The 18764-nt window shown below is 38.2% G+C and overlaps 1 protein-coding gene across 1 annotated transcript in view; it reads right to left on the minus strand.

Moving 5' to 3' along the window:
- LGR4 (leucine rich repeat containing G protein-coupled receptor 4) overlaps positions 1–18764 on the minus strand; it is a 100909-nt gene that overhangs the window by 5517 nt on the left and 76628 nt on the right. The window contains exons 5-17 of the mRNA XM_040639801.1: positions 12975–13190; positions 12048–12119; positions 10287–10355; positions 9069–9140; positions 8568–8639; positions 8118–8186; positions 6590–6661; positions 5414–5478; positions 4421–4493; positions 2673–2744; positions 2276–2401; positions 1326–1441; positions 987–1070 (exon numbers count right to left, since the gene is read on the minus strand). Coding sequence (XP_040495735.1) covers positions 987–1070; positions 1326–1441; positions 2276–2401; positions 2673–2744; positions 4421–4493; positions 5414–5478; positions 6590–6661; positions 8118–8186; positions 8568–8639; positions 9069–9140; positions 10287–10355; positions 12048–12119; positions 12975–13190 — 1178 coding nt within the window. The remainder of the gene's footprint in view (positions 1–986; positions 1071–1325; positions 1442–2275; positions 2402–2672; positions 2745–4420; positions 4494–5413; positions 5479–6589; positions 6662–8117; positions 8187–8567; positions 8640–9068; positions 9141–10286; positions 10356–12047; positions 12120–12974; positions 13191–18764) is intronic.

The raw sequence follows: 18764 nt of genomic DNA on the forward strand, positions 1-18764 counted from the left end.
TTCTCTACATAGGCACTGTACTAAGTATTAAAAGAATACAAACACAGCCCCTTAAAAAGCTCACGATCTGGGGCACCTGGGTGGCTCAGTTGGTTAAGCATCTGCCTTTGGCTCAGGTCATGATCCCAGGGTCCTGGGATCGAGCCCCACGATGGGCTCCATGCAGAGTCTGCTTTTCCTCCCTCTGGCCCTCCCCCTTGCTTATGCTTTCTCTCTCAAATGAATAAATAAAAAATGTTTAAAAAGGGGGGGCACTGAGTGGCTCAGTCAGTTAAGCGTCTGCCTTCAGCTCAGATCACGATCTCAGGGTCCCGAGATCGAGCCTCACATCAGGCTCCCTCCTTGGGAGGGAGTCTGCTTCTCCCTCTTCCTCTGCTGCTCCCTGTCCGTGCTTTCTCACTCACTTGCTCTCTGATAAATAAACAAAATCTTTTAAAAAAATCTACTTCATAGCACACAAGTTAGCCAATTATTTATTTTTTCTTTTACAGTAAAAGTCCAAATTCATCTTCCCTGATAGATGAGCCCTAATTCAAAATTACATCACGACTAAATATGTGGTCTCATTTTAGTAACTTTCCCAAGTCTACTAAAGTTCCATGAGATAAAGTGGAAAGAAAAGGAAAAGCAAGGTTGCATTTAAAAAAAAAAAAAAGGGTAACACTAAAAATCCTTGCAGATCCGTTACTTCTAGAGCTCGTCCTAGAGTTAAAGAAGAGCTCAATTTTGCCACTCAATTTTGAATGCACATAACCCTCTGGGAGCTTGTTAACACCGAGACTCTGAGTCAATGATTCTGGGACTGAGATTCTGTACGAGATGCCTAAGCTCCTGGTACAGAGACCACGCTTTGAGGCAGAAGGCCTTATGACATCATCTAGTCCTACTCCTGTTACCAAAAAAATCACATCTTTCCCCCCACGTTTCAGATATTTGCCTGATGTTCGTTTAAAGCAAGAAACTGCAGCAAAACGTATTGGCCGTACCTGTGGAGGGTGTACAGTGGATAATTATTTGACTATGTTCTTCATTTTCTGCACTGCTCGTGACACCTGCTGCATCAGTGGGACCTGAATAAACAACATAAACTGTGTTTAATTCAAGCTTTATGCAATTGAAAAAACCATACTTTTCTGTAATCTTCTCTCTTATACATGATGTAAGTTCAGCTTGCAGGAGGCTTCCTAACAAAGATGCCAGTAGCACAGTAAATGCCATTTTCTCACATATTTCATAGTTAACCTTCACAAATGATTACAATAGCAGAGACAGACTTGAATTAATACCCTAAAGAGCGTTCTGTTTTTAGAAGTACATGCACTCGCCTTTATCCTTTGCCACACTGTGGTCTTGGAGGCTGGTATCTTCCGTGTTTGAATGTGCGTACGAGTCACAACCCCAAAATGCACAGCACTGATAAGCATATGGTACTGATAAAGACCTGGAAAAGTGGTAAAATCTACACTGAATAACAACGTCACAGACATGCTTTTGTTTTGTAAAAAGTACTTCAATCTGTAAGAGCCCAGGAGTCAGAAAGACCTGACTGTTGCATGCTTTAAAAGCTGGTCATTAGCCGGTCTGGGCCTCAGTTTCCTCATCTGTGAAAAGAACTCTGCTATCAGATGATACCATGAGTTTCTCTTTTCATAGAAGATATGCTTTTAAAAACTGAATTCAGAACAAGCCCTATTTAAAATTTAGCAGTAATACGGCAATTTAAAATGAAATCTTATCAGACCCCTTTTATACATGAATTAACCATGCCTAAGTTATCATATGATACTGGTAGTTTCATTTAACAGCAATGTCCCAGATCCTTTGAGACTTTATACCACTAAATGAATGTGCTTTGCTCGCATAAGTATAGTAGACATATTTATTCTCTTCTCCCACAGTACTATCCCCAAGCCCCGTGTCTACTGTATCAAATGTCTTTATGAAGTATTAGAGCATTGTGTCAATTTTCTGTAGGTTCACAGTTACGGGGTTCCTGCCACATTGTTAACGACACATCTGCTGTATAAAAAACCAGGCTGATGAACGGCTACGTTATCTCCCTGACAGTCTCAAGGGCTCCAATTCATGTTCTCAAAAACTACGGAATAATGCTCATGTTCTATTTTTTTACCAAATTTGTGAGGACTGAGGTAGAAAATACTCTTAAATTATAGCCTCCCAGAAAATCTGAGAACCACAGCAAAAAACTAGCATACTCTATAATTTAGGGGCCCACCATAACTTGAACAAAAAAGAAAAATAAGCAAAAACACACCTGAGATTAACAAAATCTTTTGCTGCTAAGGCTTCTTTTAGCTTGAAGTTGCCAACAAGTTTCAGTTGATTTAGCCCATTCAGGCCTTCCGTAGGAAATGAAGTTAATTCATTGAAACTTATATCTCTGAAATGTGAATGAGACTTCAAATTAACTCCTAGGATGCAAGTTACACAAAAACATCCATACATGTGTAAACATCCTAAATATTAGAGCTCTACAAGGAAGTTCCGGTGCGCTCAAACAACAGATCTGGCATTCATCCTGCCACCTGAGAAGGCGTTACCCAAGGGAGCGACTGAACAGAAAAATATTTCCATAGGACAACGCTAAAACACAAGTTTCTGTAGACTATTCATTTCTTTCATGATATTCCTGCATAAAATCATCAACTTACAGGTTAGTTATCGACCCAAGCTTGGCAAAAGCTCTGTTGTGAATTTCATGAATCAGGTTTCTACTCAGATCTCTGCAATTACAGGAGCAGCATGTTAATTGTTTCAAATAAACTCAAATTGCAGTTGCTTCGACCACACTGTGGAATCAGAGGTAGTCACAGTATCCCTGATAAGATAACAAATCTTATTAATCTTGCCCAACAACTTCAAGTTTATGATGAATCCCTCCCCTTCACAAAAATCTATTTCTTGGAATGGGTTCCCTAGAGCGGTAATTCTAGTTGGCATCTGTTTCAAAACAGTTGTGAATTTTCTCCACCTTATCATTCTGGTACCAGTTCAAAAATATAAACGATATGATATAACCTTTGGTACTATTAAGTAGGCGAGGAAAAACTCAGCTCCTGACAAAGCTGAAAATAAAAACAGGTTTCGTACTATTTGCCTTCTCAAAGGTCAGTGATAAGGCCCCAGGGAAGACAAATAATCAATATGTAAACAAGAGCATTCCAGAAGGGCTTCAGATATCATTCTTTTCCCGAGCAGGAAATAAGAATCATATCAACACCAGAGCTGTACTATATTCAGAAACACACCCTGAGAAACTCTGATATTGCAGAATTAATAAAAACAGAGAAATAATCTGCAACCACACTTAAACTGAGTGTTAATGGAAATTTAAAAGCTCGATAAATTCATTCCATTACGCATCTCCCGGATCACAGGACAACCGGACAAACTTGGTTCCAAATCATAAAAAGGCCAGCTTTTCATTGTTGTCGCTTATCAGTGCTCTAGAAGTGATGGCAGCTAGGAGCCAGTCCCCTTCCTCGCTACTGCCCAGATCCACACGCAGTAAGCCGGTCAGGCACGAGGAAAGATCCCAACCTCCAATAAAATATTTTCTAGTAGAAAGCATTTTCAGTTTCTTACTGGGGATCTACTGGAAGACAGGATTCAATACATGTAATTTCACTTCACCTTCAATTTTTCAAATTTGCTCTATATTTTAAAAATGTGTTTTAGCGTATTGTGTTTTCTGCACTAAAGTTCTGTAAAGGTGGGGACAAGGCTTGTCGTAGCCACCTCTCGATCCCCAAGTGCTTAAGAGAATATTTGGCACAAATACACATTCAAATACAAATACATTTTTTCCAATGACTGCTTCTGCTGCATATTAGCTATATTTGTGACGATACATACCCCAGGCAAGGGTTGGCACATTTTTTCTGTCGAGGGCCAGATAGTAAATATTTTCACCTCTAGGTCATATGGTCTCTACTCCCAACTACTCAACTCTGCCATAGTATGGTGAAAGAAGTTTTAGACAACACTTACACAAAAGGGCATGGCTGTCTTCCAGTAAAACCTAATTTATAACAATTGGATAAAGGCTCGACCTGGCCCACAGGCTATAGTTTGCCAGCCCTGCCCTAATAGATTGGCAAACCTCATCAGTGTGATGTGAAAACAAACAAGCTCCATCTCTCAGGTTATCCACATTATGCTTTTTCACTTATCAACGCACAATATCATAAATCAGCTAAGTTTACTAAATAAAAAGCTAAGGTTAAAAAAAAATACTGAAAGTAGATTATTGATAAAGTACCACGTGGTAAAATTTGAACAATATTTATATATAATAAATTGTTTCTTTAAGTATATCTATCACGGAAATTATAATGATGTATTAATTTATAACTGGACAAACTCTGTATTTGTTTCTAATAATCAGAGAGAAACTTACAGAATCCTCAGAGATATCAGGCCTTGAAAAGTGCCTTCTTTTATCTGGTGGATCTGATTACGTTGCAAAGAAAAAAAAAAAAAAAAAAAAAAAAAAAAGAATGAAAGAAAAAAATTTATTTTGAAAGATAACATTTCTTCAATTTTTTCTAAGCTTAAATACTCATTCATAAGTAACACAGAGTGATCTTGTTGAAAGAAAAGAGAACTGCCATTTCCTCATCTGTAACACCAAAGGGTTAGACTAATTGGTATTTCATCCCAATTTATACTGGGAAGTAACGTATACCATCTAAATTCCTTAGCAACCCCACTCAGGAGAGCAGGAAGACAACATGGTAAAAAAAGGATCCAGGACAACACAATTATACCAAGTACTGTAGGAAGAAGGCTAGAGGCAGAAGGGGATCAGGAACAGGAGAATTAACGCCTTCCTCTCCCTTCTCCCAACCAGCAGCCACCAGAGCTTATTGGTACACGGTAGGTATCAATGTTTGGTTTCCCTCGATAGCCAGGAACAGTCTTTGTTTGTCTGTTTGTTTGTTTGTTTGTTTTTTAAAGATTTTATTTATTTGACAGAGATAGAGACAGCCAGCAAGAGAGGGAACACAAGCAGGGGGAGTGGGAGAGGAAGAAGCAGGCTCCCAGCAGAGGAGCCTGATGTGGGGCTCGATCCCAGGACTCTGGGATCACGCCCTGAGCCGAAGGCAGACACTTAACGACTGAGCCACCCAGGCGCCCCTGTTTGTCTTTTGTATACACAGTCCTCCCCCTATACTGTCTCCCAGAATGCCTTGTAAGTACCTAAGAAATGCTGGTTGCATGACCATACCTAGTGCAATCTGACATTTATTCACAGGAACACCTGATTATATGCACTTATTTCCTTAATATTTCTGATTTTTTAATATTAAAGCCATTATTTAAAATAGGAAACATTCAGTGAATCAACAATAAACCATAGCAAAAAGAGTAAGTCAAAGACCAACTTACATTTCTTCCAGAGCATGGCAACCATTAAAGCTTGGAAGTTCTTTTATATTGTTGTAAGACAAGTCCCTTAAAACAATGAAAATGAACAAATTAATTTCTATGTTATCAGTACCCTAAGTTAGAAGAGCTATACTCAGAAGTATTGGAAGCAGCACTAAGATCTGTAGCAGAGAGCTGAAGAAAAGCAACCATTTTTTTCTAAGACTTTTAAGCTTCTAGAGTACCTTACTGATAAAACAGGCTTAAGATTTGCAAACTTCAAGTACATAATGTTGAGTATAGACAATATAAAATGATTTAAAAACATTTAAAATTTTTTTCAATTTTTAAGTGAAATTATTAAAAACATTAAGCATATAAAATTAAATATATAAAAATATGGAAAATATATAAAATTATGTCAGAATGGTAGATGATGTGGTTTTTTGTATTTTTATAATATTGTTTATATTCTAAACAATTTCTATGTTGTTATTTAATTATAAAGCTGTGAGGGGTGGTATGCATAGCTCACATTTTCAAAAAAATTATATTAAATCAAATACAGGGACTCAATAACTCTCAGCTAATCCCACTGCAGTGTTTCCTCAATAGTGATCACTGGGCTTGATACTCCACATTTAACGATTTGCTTCATCAATCAGTCACTTATTTTGTTACTATCTCTCTCCACTGAACACTTATTAACAGCTTAGTAACTTAATTGTTTGTTCTTGTGACATTTTTACATCCTTTATTTATTTTTAATTTCCAGGATAGTTTAAAGTTTTTGGAAAGCTCCATGCTTAGCTGGTTCCTGACCCAAGAAAGATTTGGGCTCTGCTTAGGTTATGGATGAAAGAGAAAGATGGAGAGAGCTGACAGTCCTGGGCATCTAGAATAAGGACAAGGAAGTCCGGATAAGAAAAATACCAAGGAAGAGCCTGGTCTGGTTTTACTTTGTTCAGAGTAAAAAGTCCCAAGATGTGTGACATATACATCACCCTAAAACCAAACTGAAATAAATGTTACCTACCCTGGGGTCACGAAAACACCTGCTCATTTCCATAAAGGGAACAAATAAGACAGAATTCTGCCCTAAAATCAGCTAATGTAAATAGCTTATCAAAAATAAAACTCAATATATGGGAAGCACATAAGAGAAAAAGTATGAGAAGCGAAGAGGGACCCAACTTACAAAGTCCTAAGCATCTTTTGTTCTTGGCACAAGTTACTGGATATGCTGCTTATCTTGGTGCCCGTCAAGGTCCTGTGGAAAAACATTGTTCATCTAAGAAATGGTTCAAGTTGAGATGGTAAACAAAATGCTATTCTCACATAGAAAAAGAAACGGATTTGTATATGAACTGAAGTCTGTGTATCCCACTGCCTGCTTACTCCTTAAAGTCCGGCATGTGGGAAATTGGAGTAAGCATTATGGATTTCATTTTCATAGTAAGGCAGAAAAGCTTGTGACACGAGATGTTAATATTTTGCAGACAATGAGGCTGATTTCTCTTGTGGACCAACAGAAAAATACTAACCCACAGCCACAGCCTGACTACAATGGCCTGCAACACCACTTCATACCCACAACGTATGAAACCAACGTAGCATCCTGCCTCCCAAACCTAGCTAACCTAACTCGCCGTTGTGAAATGCTCTCTCCCTCCAGGCTGCCTGCAGTCTATACCAACTCCTGTGCTTTCTTCCTTTGTGGTGTGTCCAGCAACTGACCCTCCATTCATTTTTAATGCTGTTACGTAGCTCATGCATGAAATGACGCAGGGAGGGGTGGAGGAATAGCAGGCCACTCGGAGGAAGGCCAGTGGTGTTAAAGGTGTTCCTTTAGCAAGGGGATTATTCCCAGGGCCTCCTTGTGGTTCTTCCCATCTCCAGTCTCTCTTACTCTCCTCACACCACCTGCTGTAATGTACTCGAGACATCCAAAGGACCTGAATATGCAAGTGTAAACTTCTGAGCCCAGTGCTTCCTGACCTCTTTTTCCTTACATCTTGGCACATGTGAAAATCATAATATTTATGTGACCTACTCTGGTAAGGCTCCTTGCGGCTGGAGACCCTTAGCCACCTCAGGCGCCTCCTGGCTTCTGGAGGGTTCAGGTCAACAAAAGCCTGGATCCATATGTACCCCATTCACAGACCATCCACTGGGAAGATTTGCCATATGTTCAATGTGGCCATTTTAAAACTGTGACCCAAATGACTTTCCAAATTTCTCCATATCACACCGCATTCAACACATGCAATTCTAACTATATATGATCATCTGTATGCCACCCCTGAGGAAATTTTCAGTACTCCCTATTTTACTGAATCCTGCCTTTCTAAATAAAAGCCCCAGCTGTGGGAAACCTGACAATATTCAATTTTGAAAACATGACACCTCCTCTCTAAAGCTTTCTCTGATACTCACCTCTACTGCTGCGCTTCTGAATTCCTAAAGCCTGCTTTGAATTTGGCATTTACTTACTGCCTTATATTTTCAGCGAACTTTTCAGATCTAATATCCATATACCAGGCTATCCCCTACCTGAGCTGACTGAGCCCAAACCCAATATACATCCATCTCCATGCATGCTGTTCACAAAGAGAGATTACGGAAATCAACACAAACCCAGCATCATCACCAAACAGCACCGGCACCCTGCCGAGCAGGCCCACAGGTGATATTTACACTATCCCTCTTCAAAGAGCCGCACTTACAGACTCTCCAGATGGATGGTTCCAGTCAGATTGGGGAACTGCTGTACCATGCTTGCACCTCGAATGACTCTTTAAGAAATTGGGAGAGAAAACATAACTTAAAACAAAAAAATTTCATGGATAATATTTTCATTTTATTTTTTTAACAGTTTAAAATCACAGTGCTACTAGACCTAAAAATAAATCAGTTTCAATTCTTGAATGTACCTGAAACTGTGATAATTAGGCCAAGTGTTCACATAAATAAGAACCATCATAAATCTTCAGAATTGTCCTTTGGACTTTCTCCCAAGGGGACAAAAAGATAAAAGATTTTTGTCTTCTGGAGCTACAATAATACATTCTAGTTTTCCTTTAAGCAACTGCGTAAATATTCAGGTTTGTTTTAAAATTTGCAAAATACTAAAAAAAAGAATAAAAATTAAAAAATAAAATTTGTATAATACTTACAAGGAATGCAGATCAGATAAATTGTGAAATGCTGAGTTCCCCACAAAAGACAGAGGATTATCATACAAGTGTCTGTAAAAATACCAAAAAAAGTAGTTTTCTTATGTTCACAAGCCGTCCAACACTACATTGATGTTCACGAAGTCCATATATCTAAAAGCCTGAATTTTCATTCTTCGTTGAGATGTCTGGCATCATACAGTCATGCTTTACATGATTCTCTATTAAAACAAACCTTCAAAACTACTTACATAGTTCTTTTTTTTTTTTTTTTTTAGAAACTGACTTTTTTTTTTTTTTTTAAGATTTTATTTATTTATTCAACAGAGATAGAGACAGCCAGCGAGAGAGGGAACACAAGCAGGGCGAGTGGGAGAGGAAGAAACAGGCTCCCAGCAGAGGAGCCCGATGTGGGGCTCGATCCCACAACGCTGGGATCACGCCCTGAGCCAAAGGCAGACGCTTAACCGCTGTGCCACCCAGGCGCCCCAAACTACTTACATAGTTCTTAAGAGTGGATTGCCATCAAACGCTCCATCAGGGATAACAGAAATAGAATTACTATGAAATAACCTAAAGAGGGAGGAGAAAAATATTTTGAAACACGTGCCCTTTTATGAAATAAGTTAAAACCTGAATATCTAGCCCTGTTCAGTATTATGTGAAACCTAACTGATAACAACTACATGAAAATTCCAAAAGTGTGAGGAAACTGAAGTTTCAATTCCATCTCATCCTTTCCAGGACTATTTCCTAATTCTTCTTAAACCCACGGCTTAACCTGATATCTCTCAGGTCTCTCATACACCCTGAGCAGTTGCTTTGCCAACAAAGAACTTTAGACCATGAGTGAGAATCATAAGGTGTTTTAACCTCCATATTTCCTCTGTCACCTGTATTTAGTCCTTAAGCAATGCATTTCAGAGTATTTGCTGTCAACACGACACACATACCCTGTGATGCCCTGTATATTCCTATCTCTGTCGTTGACAAAGCCAACATGTAAAATGTCCCCTTAGCCTTTCATTTGTTTAAATATCTCCACCCTTTTGGTTAGTTAAGTGATCTCAGGGTTGTGAGCCTGGGTGGCTCAGGTCATGATCTCAGGGTCATGAGATCGAGCCCTGCATGGGGCTCCACACTCAGCGGGGAGTCTGCTTGAGATTCTCTCTCTCCCTCTGCCCCGCCGCCGACTCGTGCACTCGCTCTCATTCTCTCTCTCAAATAAATAAAATCTTTACCATAAACACACACACACACACACACACACACACACACACACACACCCCTACCCTTTTAACTCCAGTCAAATTCTTTTCTTTAGCATTACCTTTTCCAATGACCCCAATTCTCAATGAGGTCTTTTTCTGGAATGATTCATTTACCCTCTTCATTTAGCACTTATTTCTACCTAGCAACTGCTCTCTTTCTTACATGGCTAGCCTCCCCAGTGCCACTAAGACTCCAAGCTCCCATCTGGCAAGGACCATATATTATAGCTCTTGTTTCCGCAGTATGGAGCCCAGCACAGAAATCCAGGCTCAAAACTGTCTGCGCTAACTAACATAATCCAGTCTGTGTGATCACATATGTGTCTGTGTGTGTGTGTGTATTGTGATATATGTAATGGAGCAAAGAGGTTTTCAAATCTCACTGTTGGAACATTAAGTGGTGAGTTCTAAGGATACTAAGGCATAGAGAGAGCAAAACAATACTCACAGCTCTTTTAGGCTAGGAAGTGCTTTAATAGCCTGAGGAAATTCCCCCAAGTTATTATAATTCAAGTCCCTAGAAAAAAATGGGGGAAACACGTAAGAACACTGAAGTGCAGTCACAATTTATAAGGCATTTGGTACGAATGTATTCCTAAAAAATCTAATCTCTCCTCACCAACCATAGGGCTGTTTAAAACCCTGTAGTTTAACTTACACCTTTTCTTAGAATACTGAATAGAAAAAGAAGAATTGTAATTCATCTATGACTGTTTTAACTTCACTTTATAATGTCAAGGAATTCTCAATTGCATATTATTGGTGCATTAAATAAATAAGTCATCTGAATGACATTTCTCAGGAAATTCACCATAAAACAGAATTTATGGAATATCCATTTATAAATGACAATAGCCTGAAACCAAGGTTTCTGTCCGTTGGGGGTTTGGAGTGACTTCCTGAAATTCTGACATGAGGGCAGCTGACCTCAGCCCTACCATAAGGTGAATGACTGGAGATAAGTATGAACAAGGGGAAGGACCAGGATGGCTTCCCACAATTACTGTCTTGAAGCAGGTTATAAATTGTCGAAAATGTTACATTACTTAGGAGAGAGAAAAGCCACAGTGATCTGTACTAAAAAGTCTTGATTCTGAGTATTTGAGTTTTAATTTCTTTTATAACCAAAAGAGCATGTTGGCATATGATTATCATGGTTGATTTCAGAATCAGAGTAACATAAAATCAAAGTGGCAAATAAAAATTTAACTGGGAAGAAGAGGTTTCATTTTCATATAATTATGAGAGTATATGTGGTCTAGTATCAGAAGATCCATCCGGTCTTCTGGTACACTGGTATTTATATACTCAGGAAAGGAGAACTGAGCTTGGAACCATCTTCTTCAAGAGCTTCCACCTTCAAAAAGCCATTAATGTTTACTATCCTTTGGTTGTTTAGACAGGAAAGTAGATTAGCAAAGAAGCAAAATATTTTAAGTCTTCTCATTAACTAACAGCTAACCAGAATATTCAGTTCAACAAAATATTGCAAACCCTGAGCATTCCAATCAAATGTTACTAACCCAACCAATCTGGACATTTTCTGAATTATATATTATATGACAATAGTAAATACTATAGCTCTTCTAATAAAGACAACTAAAATAAAATAAAACAAGAACAAAGATACTACTCTTAATTACACGTAGCTACACAATGTCTTTTGCTCAAACAGTGGTGCAATCTGAAGTTGAATCAGCCAGAATTCCCAAATACTTTAGTAGGAATAACAATGAAAACAGCCTAAGCAAAATGGAAAAGTTTATTTCATTTAGCATCTAAGAAAGCAGAGAAAATACTCAAATCCAGGGTTAATAATTAGGTAAGGCAACTGAAATCATGGAAAAAACAAACAAAAAAAGATTTTTTTTCCAGAATTAATTTTATAAGGTTCAATGTTTCAAAACTGTCATACATTTTAACAAAACCAAAATTTTTGAGAAAGTAGACAGACAGCCCGGCAGATCGAGCTGCTTTTTACATGTACTTCTGAAAGAAATATCAAGTCCAAACTTGTGCACCATTTTTAACCATAAACTGAGATTAGTATTGCTAATTGTGTTATTTGATGGCAAGAATTTAGTCATGTATTAAAGCCAATTAGTAGTGAACTGAACTCAAGACCATAATTTTTCCCTTTTCTGCAAGTAAATACAAAACTCCATCGTTAATATCACAACGTAACCATCTGAAATATGAATCAACTTACAAGGTCTCCAGGTTATCTAGTCCATCGAAACAGTGCTGACCCAAGTTTTTAATTTTATTGTTATGAAGATGCCTATGGAAAAAAGCATCAAAAATGAGTTTTACCTCACCCAATAGCAACTATTATACTTAAATGTCTAAGTTGGCTTTTAAAGGAACCATGCATGCAGTTAAACATTTCAACCCTTGACTAATGGAATAACAGACTCTTGGTAGACTCGGATTCACTGAACATGGAATGCCAATGGAAAAGGAAAGTATCTCTCGTGGAAAAATGGTATGCACGTTGAAGACTCTTTCATATTCACCCATGTCAGAACAAAAGCTCTGATGAGCTTTTCATTATAGGAAGTGATATTTTGGTGAGCTCCCCTTATGGGGAGGGTGGGGGAACCAGCATGGAGGGAAGCACATCACCTTACACCAGTGAGAGTGAGTAACAGATTTTATAAGAAATCCCATTTTTTTATGTCCAAGTTTTCAAAGATTAAAAACACAATCATATATTCTTTGAACAGACAAGTTGGTCAAAACATGAAATATCACCGAAACTTATTTTCTGTGAGCGCCTGAAAACAATGCCACTTCTTTTAACACTGAATACATTGCTGGTACACGAGTAAAAGCTGTCCAAGTATTTGCTGAGTGTCCCATTTTCTTCTTATGATTACAAAAGGCCACGTATTTTAGAAAGATCCAGCATGTTGCATCAGGTGTTAATTTTTTAATTATCCTATTTTGTATTTTAAAAAGTCAGCACATTTAATTTTGTAAAAAAAAAAAAAAAAAAAAAGGCAACTCCCCCAAACAGTATCTCTTCAGAAGCATAATCAAAAGTAAGGTACTTTTGTAATAATTTGTCACAAGAAATCTGCTTTTGCCCCCCAATTCACACAAATATATGCTATTTAAGGGGACTGATACTCACAGAACCACAAGGCTTGAAAGATTGGTAAATGCATAGTCAGGGATGCTTGAGATTTTGTTGAGAGCCAAGGTCAGTGCCTGCAGAGTCGGCAGATTGCTGAGGGGATGCACGGGCACCTCCATCAAGCTGTTGTCATCCAGCCACAGATGTCGTAACTGAGCAAGCCCCTCAAAACTGTCCTCGGGGACTGAGGTAATATGGTTGGCATCTAAACGCCTGACAGAAACAGAAACAACCACGTTCAAGAACGAATTCTAGCAGAATAAGCCAAGTCACACACAACTCCCAGTTTTCAAAACTTTTAGAAAGGAGTTATAAAAATGACCAGAGTCATGGCATTCCTTATTTCTTCAATTTCTCTAGAAAGTCTCATAAACTTTAACAACTTTTCCAAGACCATCGTGTGGAAGTCTGTTCTTTCCCTTCCTACATGACAAAGGGACAAATGTAAATCTCAATCTCTCAAGAATCTTTGGCTAAGAGTAACTCTATCGCGAAACGATGTTTATTTTTCAAAAAAGAAAACTCTCAGAAAGTTCAAGCTAGAATTTTTTGTTTTAGGACCATTTAAATCGAAAGTACGAAAAAAAAGAAGAAACTAAGTTGAGTAAGTAAGCTACTGTCCTTAAAATTTTACACCACAACTAATATCTGATATTAAATTTATCTGCTATTTTGACCTGGAACCAGAGGGGAAAAAATAAGGAAATATTTACGCCCCCAAAAATGTTGACAGCAAGAGATTCTTAACAATTCTTATTACCACCAGCAAGTTAAAACTATAGGTGTCATGTACTGGTCATACAACCTTCTCCTCTTATCTTAGCACTAAGTTCAAAATTAACGGTTACTAAGAAAAGGACAAACTTTCCACAGGAAAAATTAAACAGCTACTCTGATCAATGTTATTGTGGCCTCAGGGCTTTTTTTAATTTTTTGCAAAATTCTGGAATTAAAAACACCTTGCTAATAGGATTACTCATACTTAAAATTAAGTCCCCATCTAAAAATCTGGAAAATTATGTCCTAAGTGATACTGTCGGCACAATCAGGCATAATTGTTGGAATAATTGCTTTTTGACACAAAGGCAACCTGATATTAATATGATGAAGGCCAGGCAAATCACAACTGTCTTCATGAATCCCTGGATGATACAGCATCATTACTTAAATTCATACCTTCCGGGCATGGACCTCTTTGGTGAAAATCAGGGAACGTGAAAAACGTGAAAAGTCAAAATGAGAGCATATTTTTAAAGACATGGATTTTGGCAGCTGTCGAGTTCAGGAATTTCTGACTTTTAGAGGGGTGCTTATGCCTACTGTTGCCTGATGCAGCTTCAGCTTCAGGCCCGCCCTAATTGCCCCTTTCCCCTCCAGGCAAACGCTGAGCCCTGCACTCAACCACCTGCTCCAGCCTCAGATTAGCAGGGGTTAAAGACCCTTGGTCCCTGTGAGGATCTGATGGTATCGTCTTTTTGATAAAGTTGAGATAAGCACTAAAGAGGACCCCACTGGGAACTGAGCAGCTAACTGAAGAATCCATTTAGGAACAGATATTTTTAGGCTGTTTTATTCCTTAGACTCTCTAGCACCTGAGAAGAGAGAGGGATCCTTTATATACAGACTGGCAAAGTCCTGGCTATGGAGTGGCTTAGGAGATCTGCTTTAATGCATGGATAGTATTCTCTCTCTCTCTCTCTCTCTCTCTCTCACACACACACACACACACACACACACACGCACAGACACACGCGCTCTTACTCTCTCTCTCTCTCTCTCTCTCTCTGAAATATATCAACCATATAATGTAATTGAATGGTTAACGCAACTGAATTCTACTTGTAGTTGATCTAATCATCTGCAGTTTATTCAACACAGCTACGCTGAGCGTCTTGTTAGGAATAAAAGATAAAAACGGTGAACACATACGTGAGGCCTGTCCTCGAGAGACTGACATTCTAATGGAGAATGACCCACAATAAATACACTTTAAAAGTGCTTATAGAGTGCTTAAGAAGTGCTATGAAATAAAAAAAAACAGGGTCCTGAGATAAAGACTCATAGGGACTAAGGGGGAAGATGGGTAGCTACTTAAAATGCACTGGTCAGGAAAAGCATTTCCAAGAAGGTGCTATTCAGACTGAAATTCAGAGGGCAGAGACTCAGCAGAAACCAGTGAGGTGTGGTCCCAGAAACTCCCAGAAGATGGGAGCGATGAGAACACAGGAGGAAGGTGTGGAGGGTCCAGGGAGACGAAGCTGGGGATGCAAATAGGGACCACGTTATATAGACCCTGTAGGCCAGGCAAGAGGTGTGGATTGTATCTTAATTGTATAAATTGAAGTCCCTTTCCAGTTTCTCAGCATTAGAGCAGTTTAAAAGTTTAAATTGTTTATGTTATCATATTGATGATAATGTGCATTCATAGTCAACAATACAATGAGCAAGGCTCGCCCAAGTATGCACACAACACTTTACCGAAATTAAGCCCTCTCTATAAAAGTGTTTCATTAAGATGTGGTAAAATAAAGAAAGCTATCCATATCTTTTTAGTATAATTTTAGTATTATATACACCATTTACGCTCCTGCAGAATTCTGTACCATGTACCATCATAGAAAAGAGATGGCCTTAGCTTGGGACAAGATACCCAGGCAAGTTTTGAGCTAAGAGAGTAATGAAACTATCTTCTCTGCAAAATAATAATACAACAATAAACGCACAGACACAACTTCCTCTGTGCTAGAAATTTCCCCAAATTGCAAAGTCACGTTTAAGTAAGAGATCAAAAGGAACAACTCTGGAAAAATGAAACACTTAAATAAGAAGCTAAATGAGGCAAAGGATTTGTGGTGACTGTGTGGTTAATCCTTACACCTCAATTCAAATGCAGATGTTGGGGGCACACTCATAAATGTAAAGAGTTTGCCCCTACACCAAAATGAATGTTTCACAGAGAAATTGTCTTAGAAGTGTGGCTTTGTACCAATGACCTACACATTTCACATTCTTCCGAACTAAGAGACCAAGAAAATACTATCACTGATTCAGTAGACACATGAATAGCATCAGATGTCTCATATGTGAGGAGATAACGTGGGCTTATTTAATGTATTCTACCCTTTAAACTCGATCTGGCAAGAAAGAACTATTACTTTAGGTGTACTTTAGCTGTTAAAGGGTTAACATTATATTAACTGAATTCCCTTACTATTTTTGTCTTTAAAATCTGCTTCTATTCCCTATTCTCAAAAGCCTGTTTTATATCTTACTGAAACTCACATACTTTTTTTTCTTGCCTTAAATGAAATTACATTAACAATTCCATACGAAGATTTTACTGATGAATGCCTGTTACCAACATCTATTCTGCGTAATCAAAGGCGCTCCCTTTCTCTCTCTACTTCTAACTTACCAGCAGTAATGTATATACAATAGTGTTATATTTTGTTACCAGTTTCAAGTATAAATTGTTAATATAATGTGCTACTGTGGAAAACCTAGGAAATTTAGTCTTGAAATCCTCCTTTACTATTCAATGTAAGTGTGATCTAACTTAAGGAAATAAGAATACAGTGGAGTAAATTCTGGCACGTCATTTTAATAGCCTGTTCAGATAATGCTTTAGCCATTTTCATGGCTTTGTGGAAGGCTGTTACGCTACCTTTGTACTAATATTGACAATTCACCTTCAGATTTTATAGTCATCCTTGCGCACTTGCATCAAACCACTTCTGGTCAATTTCAACCCCAAATGAACTTTGCTCCTTCTAAGCACTACTTCAGAACCACAAGGAAATCTTTCATGCAACTCAGGTCTGAAGATCAGATTTGCAAACTGAACTCAAGTGCTGATAAGACTGTTTTACACCATGACAGAATTTCAATTGTATCTAAATTGACTGCTACACCCACTAAGCTAACAAACCCATGTACATTTCCTTCTTAAGTAAAACAGGCCTGATGCTTAGCTCCTTGTGTTTCTGATGCAGATAAAAACATCCCAAAGCCTTTAAAAAACAAAACAAAACAAACAGTTTGCTTTGACTCCTCTCCACCCCCACCCCCATCCCAATTTTGGAGATAATTTAAACTATGCAATTCACTCAATGAGTGATGAGCACAACATGCTTTTTTAAAGTATTATTTTAGAGGGAGAAACCTGTGTAAAGCAATTTATATCATCTAAATTATCAATAAATGTCATGTGGACTTTCATGTGCTTATTGACCACAATCTATTTGTATGTTTTCTTGGTAGGTTTTTCTGTTCTAAAACTCAAAATTTTTAGCCTTGTCTTTTTCAGCCTTCCAACTAGACAAAAGAACTGAATATTTTGATCATTTAGTCTTGGGAAATAAGAACAATTCTGTATGAAGTTCTTGAAGTAAAATGAATTCTGAAGAAGCACAAGAAAATGAGTATTTAAAACGTCTAATGAATTCGGCTCTGAGGGAGGCAAAATGGCTCCCTCTGTGTACATCTGTCCAAGGTCAGAAAGTGTGTAGAGGTGACACAGTCACATGTCTATGAAGGAACTCATTCCAATGGATTCACTGAAGGAGTCTAGTCGGAGTCTACTCAAATAGTTATAGCAAATAACAAATCCTATGTTCCATGACTTGGCATTGTGGCAAAATTAGCTATTTAATATATTTCTACCTTAAGTTAAACTTCTATTTAAACTAGAAATTAGGGGCTCTTGGGTGGCTCCGTTGGTTAAGCATCTGCCTTTGGCTCAGGTTATGATCCCAGAGTCCTAGGATCCAGCCCCGCATCTGGCTCCCTGCTCAGCAGAGAGTCTGCTTCTCCCTCTGCCCCTCACCCCGCTCATAGCCTGTGCTCGCTCTCTCTCTCTCTCTCTCTCTCTCTCTCTGTCTCAAATAAATAAATAAATCTTTAAAAAAATAAACTAGAAATTAAATGGTGAATGCCTCGGATACTCCTTATTTATGACAGTAGATACATTTTAAAGTTTAACCTTCCCAGTGTATGATAGGCTTTACAGTACGTGTTTTTTTAAAGATTTATTTATTGCTGGAGAGAAAGAGCTCAAGCGAGCAGGGGGAGGGGCAGAGGGAGAGAGAGACTCTCCAGCCAACTGCACGCTGAGCACAGAGCCTGACACAGGGCTCGATCTCACGACCCTGAGATCATGACCTGAGCCAAAGTCAAGAGTCAGACGCCCAATCAACTGAGCCACTCAGACACCCCTTTATTAGTATATATTTTTATTTTCACATTAACTAGGAGATTATCTAATCTAAATGAAAAGGTAATCTAAATTCCAGTGATGTGTTTTGGGTGCAGTTAAAAATGGTTTTATATCAGCAAGCAGAGACAAGCAGTTCAATCATTTCAATCAAGTCTTCTACTATAGGCATTTCCTACAAAAGCATACCTTTAAAGTTATTTCAAAGAGCAATAAAAAGAAAAATGTATGGGACAGATTAGATCACACAACTACATGATATGGTTAAAACCCAATTTTGTAACCCAGAACATATATGTATGTTAACTATTACATTTTTTATTCAGAGTGATTCTCAAAACTTCCACGTACATGAGAATCTCCTGGAGAAATTTTTTAAAATATAGCTTGCTAGATCTTAACTTTAAAGAGAAAATACCATTACTTCCAGGATATGGCCTAGAGGTCTGCATTTTAGCAATCTCCCACTGGTGCAGGTGGTCAAAGTGCCACACTTTGACAAACTACGCCTTCCTCCCACTATATTTGGGATTTAGGATGTAAGCCAAAACAATGTACATTGGTATTCGTTATTC

This window comes from Ursus maritimus, unplaced genomic scaffold, assembly GCF_017311325.1.
Source record: "Ursus maritimus isolate PB19 unplaced genomic scaffold, ASM1731132v1 scaffold_23, whole genome shotgun sequence".
Taxonomy (NCBI): Eukaryota; Metazoa; Chordata; class Mammalia; order Carnivora; family Ursidae; genus Ursus; species Ursus maritimus.